The 18,291-nt window shown below is 36.0% G+C and overlaps 1 protein-coding gene across 5 annotated transcripts in view; it reads left to right on the top strand.

The window, feature by feature from the left end:
- The window catches only part of CDH18 (cadherin 18), a 590,306-nt gene that overhangs the window by 283,918 nt on the left and 288,097 nt on the right, over nt 1–18,291 (top strand). For all 5 annotated transcript variants that reach the window (XM_061393836.1, XM_061393835.1, XM_061393834.1 and 2 more), the window contains exon 3: nt 4,818–5,112. In XM_061393836.1, coding sequence (XP_061249820.1) covers nt 4,818–5,112 — 295 coding nt within the window. The remainder of the gene's footprint in view (nt 1–4,817; nt 5,113–18,291) is intronic.

Genomic DNA, 18,291 nt, shown 5'->3' on the forward strand with positions numbered 1-18,291 from the left:
GTCGCCAGTCCAGGTTCAATGCAAGATACTGGATGCTTGGGGCTGGTGCACTGGGACAACCCAGAGGGATGGTACAGGGAGGGAGGAGGGAGGAGGGTTCAGGATGGGGAACACATGTATACCTGTGGCGGATCCATGTTGATATATGGCAAAACCAATACAATATTGTAAAGTTAATTAATAAAATTTAAAAAAAGATAAAGCCAAAAACAATTGTTAATGATAGAAAACGATGGAAAATACATGCTGACCTCAGCAAAACAGAAAAAAAGAAAGAAAAGGCAGAAGAACCAGAGATCAAATTGCCAACATCTGCTGGATCATTGAAAAAACAAGAGAGTTCCTGAAAAACATCTATTTCTGCTTTATTGACTATGCCAAAGCCTTTGACTGTGTGGATCACAACAAACTGTGGAAAATTCTGAAAGAGATGGGAATACCAGACCACCTGACCTGCCTCTTGAGAAATCTGTATGCGGGTAAGGAAGCAGCAGTTAGAACTGGACATGGAACAACAGACTGGTTCCAAATAGGAAAAGGAATAACTCAAGCCTGTATATTGTCACCCTGCTTGTTTAACTTCTATGCAGAGTACATCATGAGAAATGCTGGGCTGGAAGAAGCACAAGCTGGAATCAAGATTGCCGGGAGAAATATCAAAAACATCAGATATGCAGATAACAGCACCCTTATGGCAGAAAGTGAAGAGGAAATAAAAAGCTTCTTGATGAAAGTAAAAGAGGAGAGTGAAAAAGTTGGCTTAAAGCTCAACATTCAGAAAACTAAGATCATGGCATCTGGTCCCATCACTTCATGGCAAATAGATGGGGAAACAGTGAAAACAGTGTCAGACTTTATTTATGGGGGGCTCCAAAATCACTGCACATGGTGATTGCAGCCATGAAATTAAAAGACGTTTACTCCTTGGAAGGAAAGTTATGACCAACCTAGATAGCATACTGAAAAGCAGAGACATTACTTTACCAACAAAGGTCCGTCTAGTCAAGGCTAGGGTTTTTCCAGTGGTCATGTATGGATGTGAGAATTGGACTGTGAATAAAGCTGAGCACCGAAGAATTGATGCTTTTGAACTGTGGTGTTGGAGAAGACTCTTGAGAGTCCCTTGGACTGCAAAGAGATCCAACCAGTCCATTCTAAAGGAGATCAGCCCTGGGTTTTCTTTGGAAGGAATGATGCTAAAGCTGAAATTCCAGTAGTTTGGCCACCTCGAGCATAGAGTTGACTCATTGGAAAAGACTCTGATGCTGGGAGGGATTGGGGGCAAGATGAGAAGGGGACGACAGAGGATGCGATGGCTGGATGGCATCACTGACTCAATGGACCTGAGTTTGAGTGAACTCCGGGAGTTGGTGATGGACATGGAGGCCTCACGTGCTGTGATTCACTGGGTCTCAAAGAGTTGGACACGACTGAGAGACTGAACTGAACTGAACTATATATAAAATAGATAACTAGTAAGACCCTACTTTATAAAACAGGAAACTCTACTCAATGATCTGTAATGACTTATATTGAAATAGAATGTAAAAACAAGGGGATATATATACCCTTTCATCAACAGCCTTTTTAGTTCTTCTTCACTTTCTGCCATAAGGGTGGTGTCACCTGCATTTCTGAGGTTATTGATATTTCTCCTGGCAATCTTGATTCCAGCTTATGCTTCCTCCAACCCAGCGTTTCTCATGATGTACTCTGCATATAAGTTAAATAAACAGGGTGACAATGCACAGCCTTGACGTACTCCTTTTCCTATTTTGAACCAGTCTGTTGTTTTATGTCCAGGTATAATTATTGCTTTCTGACCTGCATACAGGTTTCTCAAGAGGCAGGTCAGGTGGTCTGGTAAATCAACTATACTCAAAAAAATAACAATAATTAAAGAAAAATAAAATACTCAAGCTAAATATTTACAACAATTTATGTAATCCAAATGTATTATTATAATATTTCATTGTACCTTGACTGTGTTGTACAACAATATCAATACTGTTAAGTAAGGAAATCAGTCCTGAATATTCATTGGAAGGACTGATGCTGAAGCTGAAACTCCAAAACTTTGGCCACCTGATGCGAAGATCTGACTCCTTGTAAAAGACCCTGATGTTGGGAAAATTTGAAGGTTAGAGGAGAAGGGGACAGCAGAGGGTGAGATGGTTGGATGGCATCACCCAACTCAATGGACACGAGTTTGAGCAAGCTCCAGGAGTTGGTGATGGACAGGGGAGCCTGGAGTGTTGCAGTCTATGGGGTTTCAAAGAATCGGAAACTACTAAGCAACTAAACTGAACTGAAGTTATAATTCACTGGCTCCTGCAGATTATGGGGGTTTCCCAGGTGGCGCTAGTGGTGAAGAACCCACATGCCAATGCAAGAGACTAAGAGATGCAGGTTTGATCTCTGGGTCATGAAGACCCCCTGGAGAAGGGTATGGCAACCCACTCCAGTTTTATTGCCTGTAGAATCCCATGGACGGAGGAGCCTGGTGGACCACAGTCCATAGGGTCCCAAGGAATAAGACACGGCTAAAGCAACTTAGCACACACTGCACATTTACTATCTAGTTAGACATAACTTCTGAAACACTTATGCTAAGTGCTATGTTAATTCTCAAAACTTTAAAAATGTGGAGTTAGATTCAAGTGTTAAAATCTAAAGCCATAAATTTGCTGGCATTTATCTTTAATTGAATAATTTATCATAATCCATATAAAGCATAGAGCATATAAAATTTTAACAGATGCTTTAGATTGACAACTTTACTACTTTTACATACTTCTGTTGCTGGTCTATATCCATATGCCTATTCAAAAAATACATATAGTTAACTGCAGTGTGATCCTTTCATCCAAAACTAAATAATTTCAAATTAGCCACTCTAAAAATGTAATAGTATATGATAATATCCTCAAGAGTCAATTTTCACCATTGTCATATCTTTCAATAGTTAGTTGTTAGAAGGTTTAACTGTTTCTGTCAGTGTTTTTAATTAGTCATATTTATTATATATAGATTTATAATCCATACAGAATATAGCAATAGCTACTAAAATGACTTCACCTTTTGGTTAATTTAATAACATGCATGTTCCAGAAAAGGTTTTAAAAACGTTTGTTCAGAGAATTTGGTCCTTTACTTTGCTGTGTTTTCATCATGGATAAATGCAAAATTGGAGAATATGAAACAGACTGCTCAATCGATATTTTGTAGACGTCTGTTGCATAAATGTTAAATCTCTTCTTGTAGGTGCTAAAATGATGTAAGGAGATATAAATAAATGAATAAATTCATTTTCATGCATGCCTACAACTGTCTCCACACAACTCATTCTACTGCTTCTTTTAGTAGTTAATTTACTAATGAAGTGTGAATCTTTGAAAGCTGTGTTTTTTATATTCTGCTAATGTAGTTTTATTCCTTTTTAGAAAAACTCCAAAAAAATCAGTTTGGAAAGTATTTAATTTGTTGAATCTGAGTGATGCCTATCAAAATTTTATCCCTAATTATGTCTTATGTGTTTTCAAGAAATAAGTACAGTTTTTCCTGATGTACTGTTATTTATGTTTCGGACCCCTTCATTTTCCCGTTGAAATAGTCCTTTCCTTATATTATCTTTTTTCTATATTTTATCTTTAAAAATGTCTTCTAAGAGTTCAGAGACTTTAACATAAACCTTGAAATTTTTTACCTTGGCTAGAAACCAAAATGCTATGTGAACAAGGTTATATATTTTCAGTGTTTCAGAGTGTCAGAAATGTGCAAAGGTGAGTAGTTGTGGTTATGTGACCAAAAAGGTTTCGTGTGAAGGATAACTGTTCAGATCTCTTGGGAGAAACAATTTTTCAAGTATGTGTTTGAGATTTAAGAAAATACTGTGGATGTTCTCAGCTAGAAATATAGCAATGCTATTCATAGAAATATTAACTGAACTTTGATGTTATAATTCATTGTGTGAATTATATGCAGTTTAAAAGCATTTGCTAATATTTAAATGATAAAAAGTTTTTAAATTATCTTAATGTACAATATATTTCTTATTGAAGACCTCTGCTGAAATATTACTCCTATAATGTCTATTCAAACAAAATTCAATCATTTTAGTTTTACAAGTGAGATTTATTAGTGTATCTCAATTAAAAATCAGGGCCTACTTACTGATTAAATCTATATTGCCATTTAGAGTGTAAAGTTTCATAATTTTTCAAGAAAGAGAATATTCCATCACAAGGTTTTTTTTTTTTTTTTTTTTTAATTTAGCAATCTGGAAGATATTTGTTTTTCCAAATTATAAAATTAACATTCCTGTAATAAATAAGTGTCAATTTTGTGGAAATTTTAATAAATAATTTGAATCTCAAATTTTACTGTAGTATTTTTAAAATTTTAATATTGAAATATAATGGCAAGCAGTTAATTCTTAGTTTTGTTTTTTTTTTAATTCCCTGTGGAAATAGGGAAGACAACTGTGATTTACTGGTAGTTTCTTTTACAATTTTATTCTGTATAGGTAACAAAACATTGATTTAGTATAATGACAGCAAGGGTTATGCTTTTAATAAGTATTGCTCATTAATTTTTCTTCAATAATTAAATCTCTTAGAACATAATAAAATATCCCTATTTATACCAAGTAGAGAAAAACTGCAGATAAACATGATTTTAGCAACACCTGGGACATTGGAGAGAAGAAAATGGTCATAACCAAACTAAGTATTAAATTATAGATAGGCAATTTTCAGAGAACACCATTTAAGGTTGGAATATAATATTATCTTAAATTTTTCCGTCTTTGTCTACAGCTGCACTCCAATTCTGACAAAGGTGATGGGTCTGTCAAGTACATCCTTACTGGAGAAGGTGCTGGGACTATTTTTATCATTGATGATACCACTGGCGACATCCACTCAACAAAAAGCCTAGACAGGGAGCAGAAGACCCACTATGTACTTCACGCACAGGCTATTGACAGACGAACAAACAAGCCCCTTGAGCCTGAATCTGAGTTTATCATCAAAGTGCAAGACATCAATGACAATGCTCCAAAGTTCACAGATGGACCATACATTGTAACTGTGCCTGAAATGTCGGATATGGGTAAGATAAATCATTTTTATATTTTGGAAGTTAATATATTTTTGAAGATATAAAATAATATTTTGAAGACTAATATTTAAATATTTGGGGGGTGTGAAGAAATTTGAAGAAATTCCAAATATTTTAATAATTGCCTATAGCCTAAAGTTTTCAGGAATATTTCTGCTAGCTGTCCTAGTATTTATTAAAACAAATTTCTGGAGTTGTTAGTGTAAGTAACAACTTGATCTCAAGGAAAAACCATTCATACATGATAAAATACTTGCAATTCTTGCTTAATTGGTGTAATTTTTTTTTTTTTTACCATACCAACACAATTAGTGACAGTTTGTGTCAACACATACAGTAGAATGTTGGAAATCTATTGCTATGTGTTTTCAACTTTCAAGTTATGATTAAATTATAATAGGACTGATAGTCCAAGCAATAGTTACATTAATCAACAAAATTTGCAGAAACCCTTAAGCATTTGCATCCTTTATTTTAAAATATATGATAACCATGTGAAATATTTTAAATGCCACATTAAAGCTATACAAACTGATATACAGTATGTAAGTGATTTTCCCAAGTTCTTTTCTGAATTGCCATGAAGAAATTGACCCCAGTCTCTCCTGAATATAGAGCCTACACTGTATTTGATAAGTCATGATAGAGATTTCCAATCTTCTGGTGATTTCTAAAACCTAGCTATTTTATTTTATTTTTATCTAAGATGAATTTCCTAAATATAATTAAAATAAAGTTCAACTATGATGAAAATATTTTCATTACCTCTGCAAGGCCCTAAGTTTGGATTTAGAAAATATATTTTGAGTACATGTTTTATATACTTAAGTTTATATATATGGGTATTGAATTAGGTTATTATAGTCACTAACCAAATCACTCTGTACAAATGGATATATATAAATTTTGAAAATACAGTTTTATTGTGATATAATTGATAATGCGGCACTTATGAATTGAAGATGAACAACATGGCTTAACTTACATCTGTTTTGAAATGGTTAATGCAATATGTTTTGTTAACATCCTTTGTCTCATATATATAAGGTTTTTAATAGGAGATTGCAATTTCTTTTGTTTTCCCAAATCCAGTCTATTTTAATTCTCCTGAGATAAGCAGATAGCTCCTTAAGTTGTGAGGGAATCAGTTTAGAAAGAGAGACTCAGTTTTCCTTCTTAAACAGAATCTCCAGGGAGAAAGCAATTGCCAAATGGACTCCCCAGAGACCAGAGTAGAATGCAGGGTCTAGTCTGAGACAGCCAGTGGAAAGGCCCCGAAGACACTCAGGCTCCTCGGTCTCTTAAGAAAGTTGAAGAGAATTCCCTGGTGGTACAATCATTAGAACTCCACACTTTAATTACCAAGAGCTTAAGTTCAGTTGCTGGTTGGTGAGTTAAGATCCCACAAGCCGCAAGGAATACCTCGCCCCCACCTCCCCCGCCCCCACAACACACACACACAAAGCTAAGAGACTCAACACCATTATTTCTGGCAGGTGAAAATTTGTGTAAAAACTCCAGAAGAGACTTTCTTCTGGAACCTTGTCAAGGGACTGACAGCACATTTGCCGATCATCTCCTTACAGAAGCAAAGAGCTCTGTGACTCCATCACTTGTGAGAGTCACTGATAAGGTATTGCCAGGGGCCACATAAGAACCCCAGGGAGCACCCTGGAAACTGACCATCACTCTGGGAGGCAAAGCACCAAAGAAAACAGGCACAGAAGTCATTACCAAAAAATAGTACTCAACACTAGGTAATCAGAGCACTCTTGTTTTAAGGACACTGCAGAGAGATTCCTAAAAGCCATGTTTTCTACAATAAGTAAACAACAGAAAATCAATATGCACATTGAGGCACATAGTGTCAGTGATAAGACCCAAATTGTTTTCCTGGAACTTAAGAACTTCCAAGACTGGAAGAAGGAGCTAAAAATCAGAGAACAAAAATACAAATATATGGAAATTGTGAGAAATAGATGAGACTTAGAGGATATATTAAATACACATAGTGTGGGAATAACATATATTCCCAGAATGCAAGAAACAGCAGATGAAGGAGAGGAACAGTAACATTTTTTTAAAAACATCTAGGTGTAGAATATACAGAATTTACAACTTGAATAAACTTTCTGAATTGCAGGAAGGATTAATTGGAAAAGCATCAAACTTAGTTGGATGCTGGAAAAGTTTTCCTAAAGCCTATGAATGAAGAAAAAATGGTATAGACTTCAGATTTTTAAAAGTTACTTACTAGGAAAAGATATTTTCACATCATATTTGTCACTTGAAATACTGGATTGTGGTTAATAATTTAATACCATTGTCAGCCTTCAGAGAAAAGGCAGAACACCAAATCCTTCACTCAATCAAAAACATGATATATCTGTTAGCATGAAAGAAATATTTAGAAAGGAATCCAGAAAGTATATCATCCTTCTACCTTTTTAAGAATTTCTTTGGCGGCACCACACAGCATAGGAGATCTTAGTTCCCTGACCAGGGATCAAACCCACGTCTCCTGCACTGGAAGTGTGAAGTTTTAACCATTGACTCACCAGGGTAGTCTGTATCATCCTCCAACTTTATCTAGAGAAATGCTTGGGAAAATAGTTGACATAGAAAATAGTTGAAATCAATCAAAACAGAGATCAAAAAGCCAAAGAAAATAATAAGGGGAGAAAAAAGTTATTATAAGTGCAATCTAAACTATATACCTATGTGTGAACACAGTTAAAGCTAAGTGAGTACATGAGAGCATGTTGAGTGATACTGGGCTTTTAGGAATCATGAAGCCTAAAGAAATCATTGCATCTAAGGCTGAAGGACTTAGGAGCAAGCCAAAACATTTCAGCCCTCATCTAAGACTCAGACAGAAGGGTAGAAATGGGCAATACTAGTATAGCTGACCCTTGAGCGACACAGGTGTGAACTGTGCGAGTCCCCTTATAGGAACCTTCTATACGAGGGCCAACTGTAACAAGTCACATATGCATTTTGACTGCAGGAGGGAAGTTGGTGTCTTAAATCCCCAAATTGTTCCAAGATCAACTATATTTTTAAGTTCTTTTACAGAGACAAGCCTTGTTGAAGGAGAAAATTTAATGTCTGAAAGTACTGGAGAAAAAGGACAAAGCAGAGTAGGCTTTCAGTCTGTCTTGTACTGTGGGTCCAGGCGTGATTTCTGGTGAAACAGTCTGGCAAGCTATAGGCTGAATATTGGAAATCATATTGTGTGTGTATGTGTGTGTTTTTGAACTCATCGTGGAAAAATAAACACATAAAACATCATAATAGCATCTATTGCACACTGTAATATGAACATATAGAAAGTGATATGGATGTTAGCATAGTAAAGAATTTGCTTTACATTGTGGGCTAAGAATAAGGGATATTTGCACTGCCTTTGATTTTAGAAATAAAAAATACACAAATAACCACAAAATAGCTAGTAATATGGTACAAGAGGGACCAGCAAACCATGACAGTGGACACAAATCCAGGCTGCTGGTTTTTTGTTTTTTTTCTATTTTGTTGTGGTAAAAGTCACATAATATAAAACATACTATTATAACCATATTTAATTGTACAGTTCAGAGGCAATAAGTGCAGTCACATCGTTGTGCAGCACTCACCATCATGCATCCCTTGACTTTATTACCTTCCTAAACTGGAACGTGGGGCTTCCCAGGTGGCTCAGTGGTAAAGAATGCACACCTCGCAATGCAAGAGACATGAGAAACGAGGGTTCAATCCCTGAGTGGGGAAGATCCGCTGGAGGGGGAAATGACAGCCGCCTCCAGTATTCTTGCCTTGGAAACCCTATGGACAGAGGAGCCTGGAGGGCTACAGTCTTGGGGATCACAAAGAGTCAGACAAGACGGAGCACAGAGGCAAAACTGGAACTGTGTCCTCATTAGACACTAATTCCCCATTTGCCTGCCTGACTCCTGCACCCAGCCCCTGGCATCTACCAATGTACTTTCTGAGTCTATGAATTTGACAATTCTAGGTACCTCATAAAAATGAAATCAAATAGTATGTGTGTGTACCTAATGTATATTGGAATGCATTTTTAAGATTAATTTAATATATGTTTTCCAAACAGATTCTACCTTTTTTTTTTTTTCCCCTGTGCTATACAGTAGGTTCTCACTGTCTGTTTTTGTAAACAAAATTTTACTAGAACAAATCTGTACCCATTCATGTAGATCTTGCCTATGATAGTCTAGGTACTGTGGTAGCAGAGCTATAGTTGCAGCTAACATTATGGCTCACAGAGCCTGAAACATTTCCTGTGTTGCTTATTATAGGAAAAGTTTGCCAGTCTCTAATGTAAGAGGTTTTAAGGAATGAGCTTGGAGGCAGGAAGAGTGATTAGAAGATAGTGTTGTTCTCTAATTCTCTTGATAGATATGGCCTTTGCTGCAAGGAGAGGGTAGGGTGATTTGAGAGAATAGCATTGAAACATACATATTGTCATATGTAAAATAGTCAGTGGGGATTTGCTGTTTGACGCTGGGCACCCAAAGCTGGTACTCTTCAACAAACTAGAAGAGTGGGATGGGGAGGGAAGTAGGAGGGAGGTTCAAGAGGTAGCGGACATATGAATACCTGATGCTGACTAATGTTGATGTATGGCAGAAACCATCACAATATTATAAAGTAATTATCCTCTAATTAAAAATGAAAATTTAAACAATATGCCATTTGACACAAACAATAGAATCATGCTTCTTCCCTGTAGGTAAATGATGTTAGTTATCTACTATTCAGCCTCTCTTTCCCTATAGTTTGCTCAGGTTGACACTATTCAGAATTAAATGTTCACTTATTACAATTTTTTTTCACCTAAAAATGACCATGTGATGTAATTCTAAATAGTAGGATGTTAAGTGGAGGCCAGTAGGTGGAACTTTCAGGAAAGACACAGGCTTTCTGCCAAAAAGACACACCTGGCACGGATATTTTACCCATTGCCATTTTCCTTGTTGCCTAAAGCAGATGTGGTCTCAAAATACAGCAGCCACTTGAAACCATAAAGATGAAAGCCTGTTGCTAAGTGAGATGGATCAGAAAGATAAAAGGGCCCGGAAGGATGATCCATCTCAGAACTGATGCTCCAGACCTGGTCTGTGAATCCCAAGAGCTTCCTTAGGAAAGTAAATCTCGTCTTTTTATGTTACCGAGTTGGATTTCAGATGCACGCAGCTGTATTCAGTCTGAATTGGTACTCAGACAAATTCTCGGTTTTAACCTGAAGCCAGGAGCCTGGCAGGCTGCAGTCCATGGTGTTGCAAAGAGTCAGACCCAACTGAGCAACTAAGCACAGCACACAGCACACAGCGCAGTAACCAAAGAATTGAATCTAATACTGAATACAAAGGAATGGCAAGAAAGATTGTAGCATCACAGAACAACAGTGATGTTGTTAATACAATATAGTTGTATTAAGTTGCTTGATTTGGGGATGATACATAAAATCATTCCTGTTTACCATCTCTACTTGTATAATTGTCATGCTAGATGATTTTGCTGGGGCAGCAGTTTTCTTTCTGTCTGTGGTGGAGAAGGCAATGGCACCCCACTCCAGTGTTCTTGCCTGGAGAATCCCATGGACAGAGGAGCCTGGAAGGCTGCAGTCCATGGGGTCGCTGAGGGTCAGACATGACAGAGCGACTTCACTTTCACTTTTCACTTTCATGCATTGGAGAAGGAAATGTCACCCCACTCCAGTGTTCTTGCCTGGAGAATCCCAGGGATGGGGAAGCCTGGTGGGCTTCTGTCTATGGGGTCGCACAGATTTGGACACAACTGAAGTGACTTAGCAGTGGTGAAGCTAATAGTTGATTTCAGATAACTATATCTTGCTTCTGATCAACTACAGAACTGATTGGCTCCATAAAGTTTTGATCAGTGGATCAAAAGAGATTGAGGTTTTGAATGCTGACTTTGAGATTTGCAGAAAATCAAAAGTTGATTACTATAAAATATCCAGTTAAGTTTGTTGAAGTATGAGACCACATGAGACCACAGCAGTTATGATAAGGATCATTGAAAACAACTCCAAGGAATATTTATTGAGCACTTACTATGTATCTGACATTGTATGTCGTTCATAATAATCCCATGCTTGTATCATCTTGAGGTCAGCATTACAAATTATTCTTGTTTTACAGAGGATAAAACTAATAATATAGAATTAATTAATTTTCCCAAGATCACAGGGTTAGTAAGAAGTGCAAATGGAAGAGATGTCTAAGCTTCAGCTTTTGAGTTCCCATTTTCAATACAGTTAAAAAAACACAAAATCTAGATCAAGCTATTTGTGGAATAATTATAACAAGGAAAAGTATATTCCAGGATCCATACAGTTTACTGGGCCAAAGGTAAGGGTCCCCTTAATTCATTGGAATAGATTTGATATTATTATAATGTTCCTCTTGTTCAAGAGATAGCATTTTGTGATGGTTACAATCCCTGGGTTGAGAACATCACATAGAGAAGAAAATGGCAACCCACTCCAGTATACTTGCCTGGGAAATCCCATGGAGAGAGGAGCCTACAGTCCATGGGGTTACAAAGAATCACACACAACTTACCGACTAAACATCAACATACCATACAAAGGAAAATTCATCCCATATTGCCTGGAAATAAAGGAATAGCTATTAATTTATACCAGAATCTAATCCCTAGGGGGTCCAATAAGGAAATGCTTTTTTAATACAAATCCCTCTCACAACCGCAAAATACATGCATCAGAGACAGTGTGGAGAAAGAAATAGTGTGGAGAAAGAAAAAGCTCCAGGTAGCTGAAAAACCTTGATAACCCAGATGGTGTGGACAGTGAGGTGAATGGACTAGTCCAGGGCCACTTTCTGGAGTGGAAAATATCTGTATGAACTAAGCTAAGGAGTGGAGTTCAGATCAGGTATGGTTACAGTGTTTGGTGATGTGAAACAGTGTTTTCCCCAACACTTAAGAACAATATAAATGGTAAATAAATCCGCAATTAAGGTATATAAAACTGAAACATTCAATATGCTTATAAAAATGCAACCACTTAAAAGTAAAACAAACAAATGTGATGAAGGATTTTTAATGTAAGATATGAATCCAATAGTAAGAAATAAGATATGAATTTAAATGAATAAACAGTTGAAAATAAATATATCAAATAATTATGTTTAATAAGATGAAAGATAATAAACTAAAATACAAACACATAAGGCAGACAAAGTACTAATTTTCCTTACATAAGAAACTGTTTCAGGCTTTCCTGGTATCTCAGAAGGTAAAGAATTCCCCTATAATGTGGGAGAACTGGGTTCGGTCCCTGGCTTGGGAAGATCCCCTGGAGGAGGACATGGCAACCCACTTTAGTATTCTTGCTTGGAGAATCCCCATGGACAGAAGAGTCTGGTGGGCTACAGTCCATTGGGTCACACAGAGTCAGACACGAATGAGCAACTGAGTATAATAAAAGGAACTGTTTCAATAATAAGAAAAATGCACTACAATCAAATGAGCATGGGGAAATTACATTAGCAGGAGATTCATAGGAAAATTAATGTTAATTGTATTAAAACATTTCAAATTTCACTAGGAATTTAAAAACCACAAAGGAGAAAGAGAAAGCAGTGTTTGCCTATCCAGTATGCAAATTTGATAATTCACAAAATTATTAGTGTGCAGAACTATTAGCAGAAATGTTGATTTCCATAGTTTTTTGGAGGGTAGTTTGGCAATATCTATCAAAATTTTTAAAAGAACATAAGTTTATTATAGAAGACTCTTTTATAGATATACTGACATTGATATCTAAAGTCATATGTTGTAGTATTGTTCACAGAGGTGAAAAGTAGAAAATATACTTATAGTGAAGTTCTCAAATTATTCTTCATATAGTGATACCCTAGGCAGGCTTAAAATGAATGAATTTAAACTGTGTATGCTGACATTCAAAGATCCAGAGTATTTTAGTGAGAATATTTTCAGAAATCTGTGTGAAATAGCATCCTTTTTTTTTTTTAATGAATATGTGTTCCTGAATATGAAGGCACACATAGAAACATATGGAGACCACACACATCGGTGAAAGCAATTCCTTCTAAAAAAGGCTGCAGTTTCATTTGGTATAACAGAAGTATGTCATGATTCTTCTTTATTAAACTGATATATATATATATATATATGTTATTTATGAAATAATAAAAAGTGATATATGATCATAAAAAGTAATAGCATTCACATTTAAAGCTATATCAATTTCCAATACTAATAATAGCTTACAAGAGTGGGATAGTTGACAACAAAATTTTCACAATAGAAGGTGCCTAATAAGATCATTGGTTTTACCATATGCACATTAACTGAGTTTTGGATCATCCAGTCCTTAAAAAATACTTTATTCTTTAAGTTGTCTAATTATTCTGCAAAGGAGAAAGAGGGAAGGAACTCAGTATGCTTAGAACTGTGATATGGGCTAGTAATAAAACAGTAAAAAAAAAAAAAAAAAGACAAGTGCCTACATTTGAGCAGGTTGCAGATGTGTAAACAAATTTTCAATATGGCATTTGATAAGCAAAAAATAGAGGAACAGTACAGTTGGACTGAGAGCCCTGCTTGCAGACAGAGAAGATATACTCTGAATCTTATATAAAACATGGACTTTTTGGGGTTTTTTTGGCTTAGGTGAGGAGAAAAAATAAATGCATTTTGCATAAAGGACACATCATGAAAAACATTCCTCTCTCTTCTATATAAGCAGAATTGTATAGCTTAGAGTTTGAGTATGTGTGTGTATCTGTGTGGTTAAGGAGAAATAAGCAGAATCATCATAAAACGGATGAGTTCCCTGTAGAGCTTTGCAAAATGTGCTCTGAGAAAACAGAGGAAGCAAGAGAAAGCAGCTCCAGGGACTTCTCATGCGTGCACGTTTTTATCAGATTGTTGTTTCTTGTAGATCAACAGTGCTAAGAAATATTGTGGAGCCCTCCCAGTAATTGCTGTGTTGTATTGCCTGTGAGAAAAGCATGATTTGGTTATATATGTCTTGTCAGTGAGTAATAATCAGCAGACAAAGTCTTGACATTCTAGGTGTTTTAATAAAGATGCAAAATAAACTGAAGTGCTTTTTGATGCATGTTCTAATATAAGGTTTTTCTTTATCTCTTGCATTTACATACACCACGTAATTTCAACTATTATCTAGGGAATCATATCCTTCCAAAACAGAGTTTTTCAGCATTGCCAATACTAACATTTTGGACTGGATAATTCTTTGTTGTGGGGGACTGTCCTGTGCATTGCAGGATGTTTAGCAGTATCCCTGGTCTCTCTACTGGTTAGATTCCAATAGCATCTCTCCTCTTGCTGCCATATTGTGATGTCTTCAGATATTGCTTGAAGATCTCTGGAGGCCAAAATTGCTCACAGCTGAGAATCACTCTCCCAAGAAACATGCAAGAGAAAATAATAAAACAATTTAAAAGTAGAAACATGAATGGGAGAAATACTTATTAAAAATAATACTTGTCAAAGAAAATCCCATAGTGTTAAAATGCTCATGCTATATGCTGCTGCTGCTGCTGCTAAGTCACTTCAGTCATGTCTGACTCTGTGCGGCCCCATAGACGGCAGCCCACCAGGCTCCCCTGTCCCTGTGATTCTCCAAGCAAGAACACTGGAGCGGGTTGCCATTTCCTTCTCTCTCATGCTATATACTTGTGACCGAAACCAATTCTTTCTGCCGGGTAAGCAGTTTTCATGTTTAGATGTTAACTGTCATATTTGAATAGATACCTTTATGAAAATAGCAAGGAAAACCACTGCGTAAAGTTAAAGTATTTGTGCTTATAGAAAGAGTAACAGTGTGGTTGCATGAGAGTCATTGTGGCTGTCATTTAAAAAAAAAAAGCCTGTTTTTATAGCATTGATTTAAAAAAGACCCTTTGGATTATAATCGGTGTCTAGTAAGCTATTGGCTATCATTTTGCTTTCTCTTAAACTTAGCTAAAAATGTGGTTGCCTTCAACAAAATGAACTTATGTGGACAGAATGACATTATAATACCATAGAGGGAAAATGTAACCTGAGAGGACTATGATGAGGCTTGTATACATTTTATCAGTATACATTTAACATATTTTTTGTTCTTTTTTTCTGTGGTATGTGGTTTATTATCATTCCAGTCTTGATGATTTTACCATCTCCAATCCATTATTCTATAGAAGCACTTTTTAATTTGATTTTCTATAAGTTTATTAAAAGTCTAGTTGCTCAGAACTGAGTCCTAAAAATATGAAATGATGAAAAGTTAATATTACTGATTGTCATTGCAAATAAAGAGGGAAAAAAACCTGAGATGAAACTTCTTGTTTTTGGAGTCAATGTTCAGGTTCATGTGTGACTTTGGGAAATCAAGAGAGAATGGATAAATCTTATTTGTAAATGGCATTGCCACTCTCAGATGGAATGGCATCTGTTTTAAGATATTTAGTGATGTTACAATAGCATATATTATTATCACAAAATTAGTAAGGGTCTTTTTTTTAATTGTGTGTATTGGTAAATCTCTTTAAAAAAAAAAAAAACACATACATTTGTCTCTTTTTTATGTAAGTATACCCACATTTTTGCAGTTCTGGTCTTAATTTTACCTGGAATCAGAAGATTTTAGTACAAAGTTTAAAGCATTAATTTTGTTGCATTGTAATCACCTTAAATTTAAAATATGCTTTATATATAGAAATTATTTCAAAGAAAACCATACGAAATCACAATCTTGGAAATAAATTTTACATCTTTGTTTTTCACAGAAATTTATCTATAAGGAAATAAATAAATTTCTACCTATTCTCTTCTGTATGCTAATAAACCTTACTTGAAAGCATTTTAAAATTGTAACACATTTTAGGAATAACTGTTTTCAGTTCATTGGAGGGAGAACAAAATATTTTATAAAATTATGAATATGATATTTATGAACTCTAATTCAGTGGAGTACTAAAACTTAATTTGGCATGTAAGGAGAGGATATGAAATTTTACCACATGACCCTTATATTCTATAAGGTCCCTTGTCTTCGTAGATGTAGTAAAACATCTCTAATCCTTTTCATGTTTTTTTGTCCCCTTCCAATCTCTAAACCCCAGACCTATTTCCATTTGCAGCTGCGTTCTTTGTTGCAAAGCAACAAGAAGAGACACCAGCTGTGCTTATTTTATTGTGCTGCTTGTTGGGGAACTGATTTAGTTCTGCCCAAATATCTTGGGAGCTTCACCTGGATATCTTCCAGGATTCTATAGCCATTTTAAAATTATTACCCTGGGGCATAACTTCAGGATCAGATAATTTCAGTAAAGTGAAGCTGACATTACAATTCCACATGGTAGGTCAGAGTGAATATGAACAATTACACAGGACAAGTGATGAATCATATATTGGAGAAAAATTTCCTTCTTAACTTCCTTCTCATAACTTTTCTTCTCTATCAGTTAGCTTTTCTTTTGTAACAAACCACATCAGAATTTATGGCTCAGAATGTCATTCATTTTACATTATAAAGAGAAATTAAGAAAATACTTCCATTTAAAATAACATCAAAAAGAATAAAATATTTAGGAGTAAATATACTAGAGGAAGTCAAAGATCTGTACAATGAAAATTATAAGATATTGAAGAAAGAAATTGAAGGAGACCAAATAAATAGAAAAGTATTCCATTTTCACAGATTGTAAGAATTTTATTAAAATGTCCATACTTCCTAAAGTAATCTACAGATTTAACAAAATCCCTATGAAAACCTCAATATTGTTTTCCATAGAAATAGAAAAAAGCAATCCTAAAATTTGTATTGATCCTCAAGAGGCTCCAAATAGCCAAAGCAGTCATGAAAAAGAATAAATGTAGAGGCATCACACTCCTGACTTCAAACCATATTATAAGGCTGTAGTGATAAAAACGGTACAGCATTGGCATAAAAACAGACACAGATCAATGGAACAGAATAAAGAGCTCAGAAGTACCCATTCATATATGGTTGATGAATTGTTGACAAAAGGACAAAGAATATATAGTGAGGGAAAGTATAAGCAGAGACATTACTTTGCCAACAAAGGTCCGTCTAGTCAAGGCTATGGTTTTTCCACTGGTCATGTATAGATGTGAGAGCTGGACTGTGAAGAAGGCTGAGTGCCAAAGAATTGATGCTTTTGAACTGTGGTGTTGGAGAAGACTCTTCAGAGTCCCTTGGAGTGCAAGGAGATCCAACCAGTCCATTCTGAAGGAGATCAGCCCTGGGATTTCTTTGGAAGGAATGATGCTAAAGCTGAAACTCCAGTACTTTGACCACCTCATGCGAAGAGTTGACTCATTGGAAAAGACTCTGATGGTGGGAGGGGTTGGGGGCAGAAGGAGAAGGGGACGACAGAGGCTGAGATGGCTGGATGGCATCACTGACTTGATGGACGTGAGTCTGAGTGATCTCCGGGAGCTGGTGATGGACAGGGAGGCCTGGAGTGCTGCGATTCATGGGGTCGCAAAGAGTCGGACACGACAGAGAGACTGAACTGAACTGATGTTAGTCACTCAGTCCTTTCCAACTCTTTGTGACCCCAAGCACTGTAACCCACCAGGCTCCTCTGTCCATGGGATTCTCCGGGCAAGAATACTGTTGTGGTTTGCCATTCCCTTCTGGTGTCAGGCAAAATGGATAGCTATATGCAAGACTGAATCCCTGTCTTACATCAAACACAAAAATCAACTTGAAAATAATTAAAGACAAGTTGAATGTGAGACACAACTAAAAACTAGAAGAACACATAGTGGGTAAACTTGACATTAATCTTAGTAATGGGCTTTTTCAATTCAATACTAAAAGCACAAATAAACAAGTGAGGCTTTAAAAGAGTTTCTGCAGAGCAAAGGAAACCATCAACACAAAGAAAAGGCAACCTGTGAAGTGGGGGAAATACTTCATATTTATTCTTAGGGTAGGATTTCAGGAGATTGAGGGCAGAAGCTTCAGATGTTTTTGAAGACAAGGCTCAGAACTTCCTCTACTCTACTTTTGCTGTATTCTATTACTGTAAATCACTTGAAACAATGTTCTGTGAATATTTATTGAATAATTATGAGCCAGTCTTTTCTACCTACACTTATGTC

This window comes from Bos javanicus, chromosome 20, assembly GCF_032452875.1.
Source record: "Bos javanicus breed banteng chromosome 20, ARS-OSU_banteng_1.0, whole genome shotgun sequence".
Classification (NCBI taxonomy): domain Eukaryota; kingdom Metazoa; phylum Chordata; class Mammalia; order Artiodactyla; family Bovidae; genus Bos; species Bos javanicus.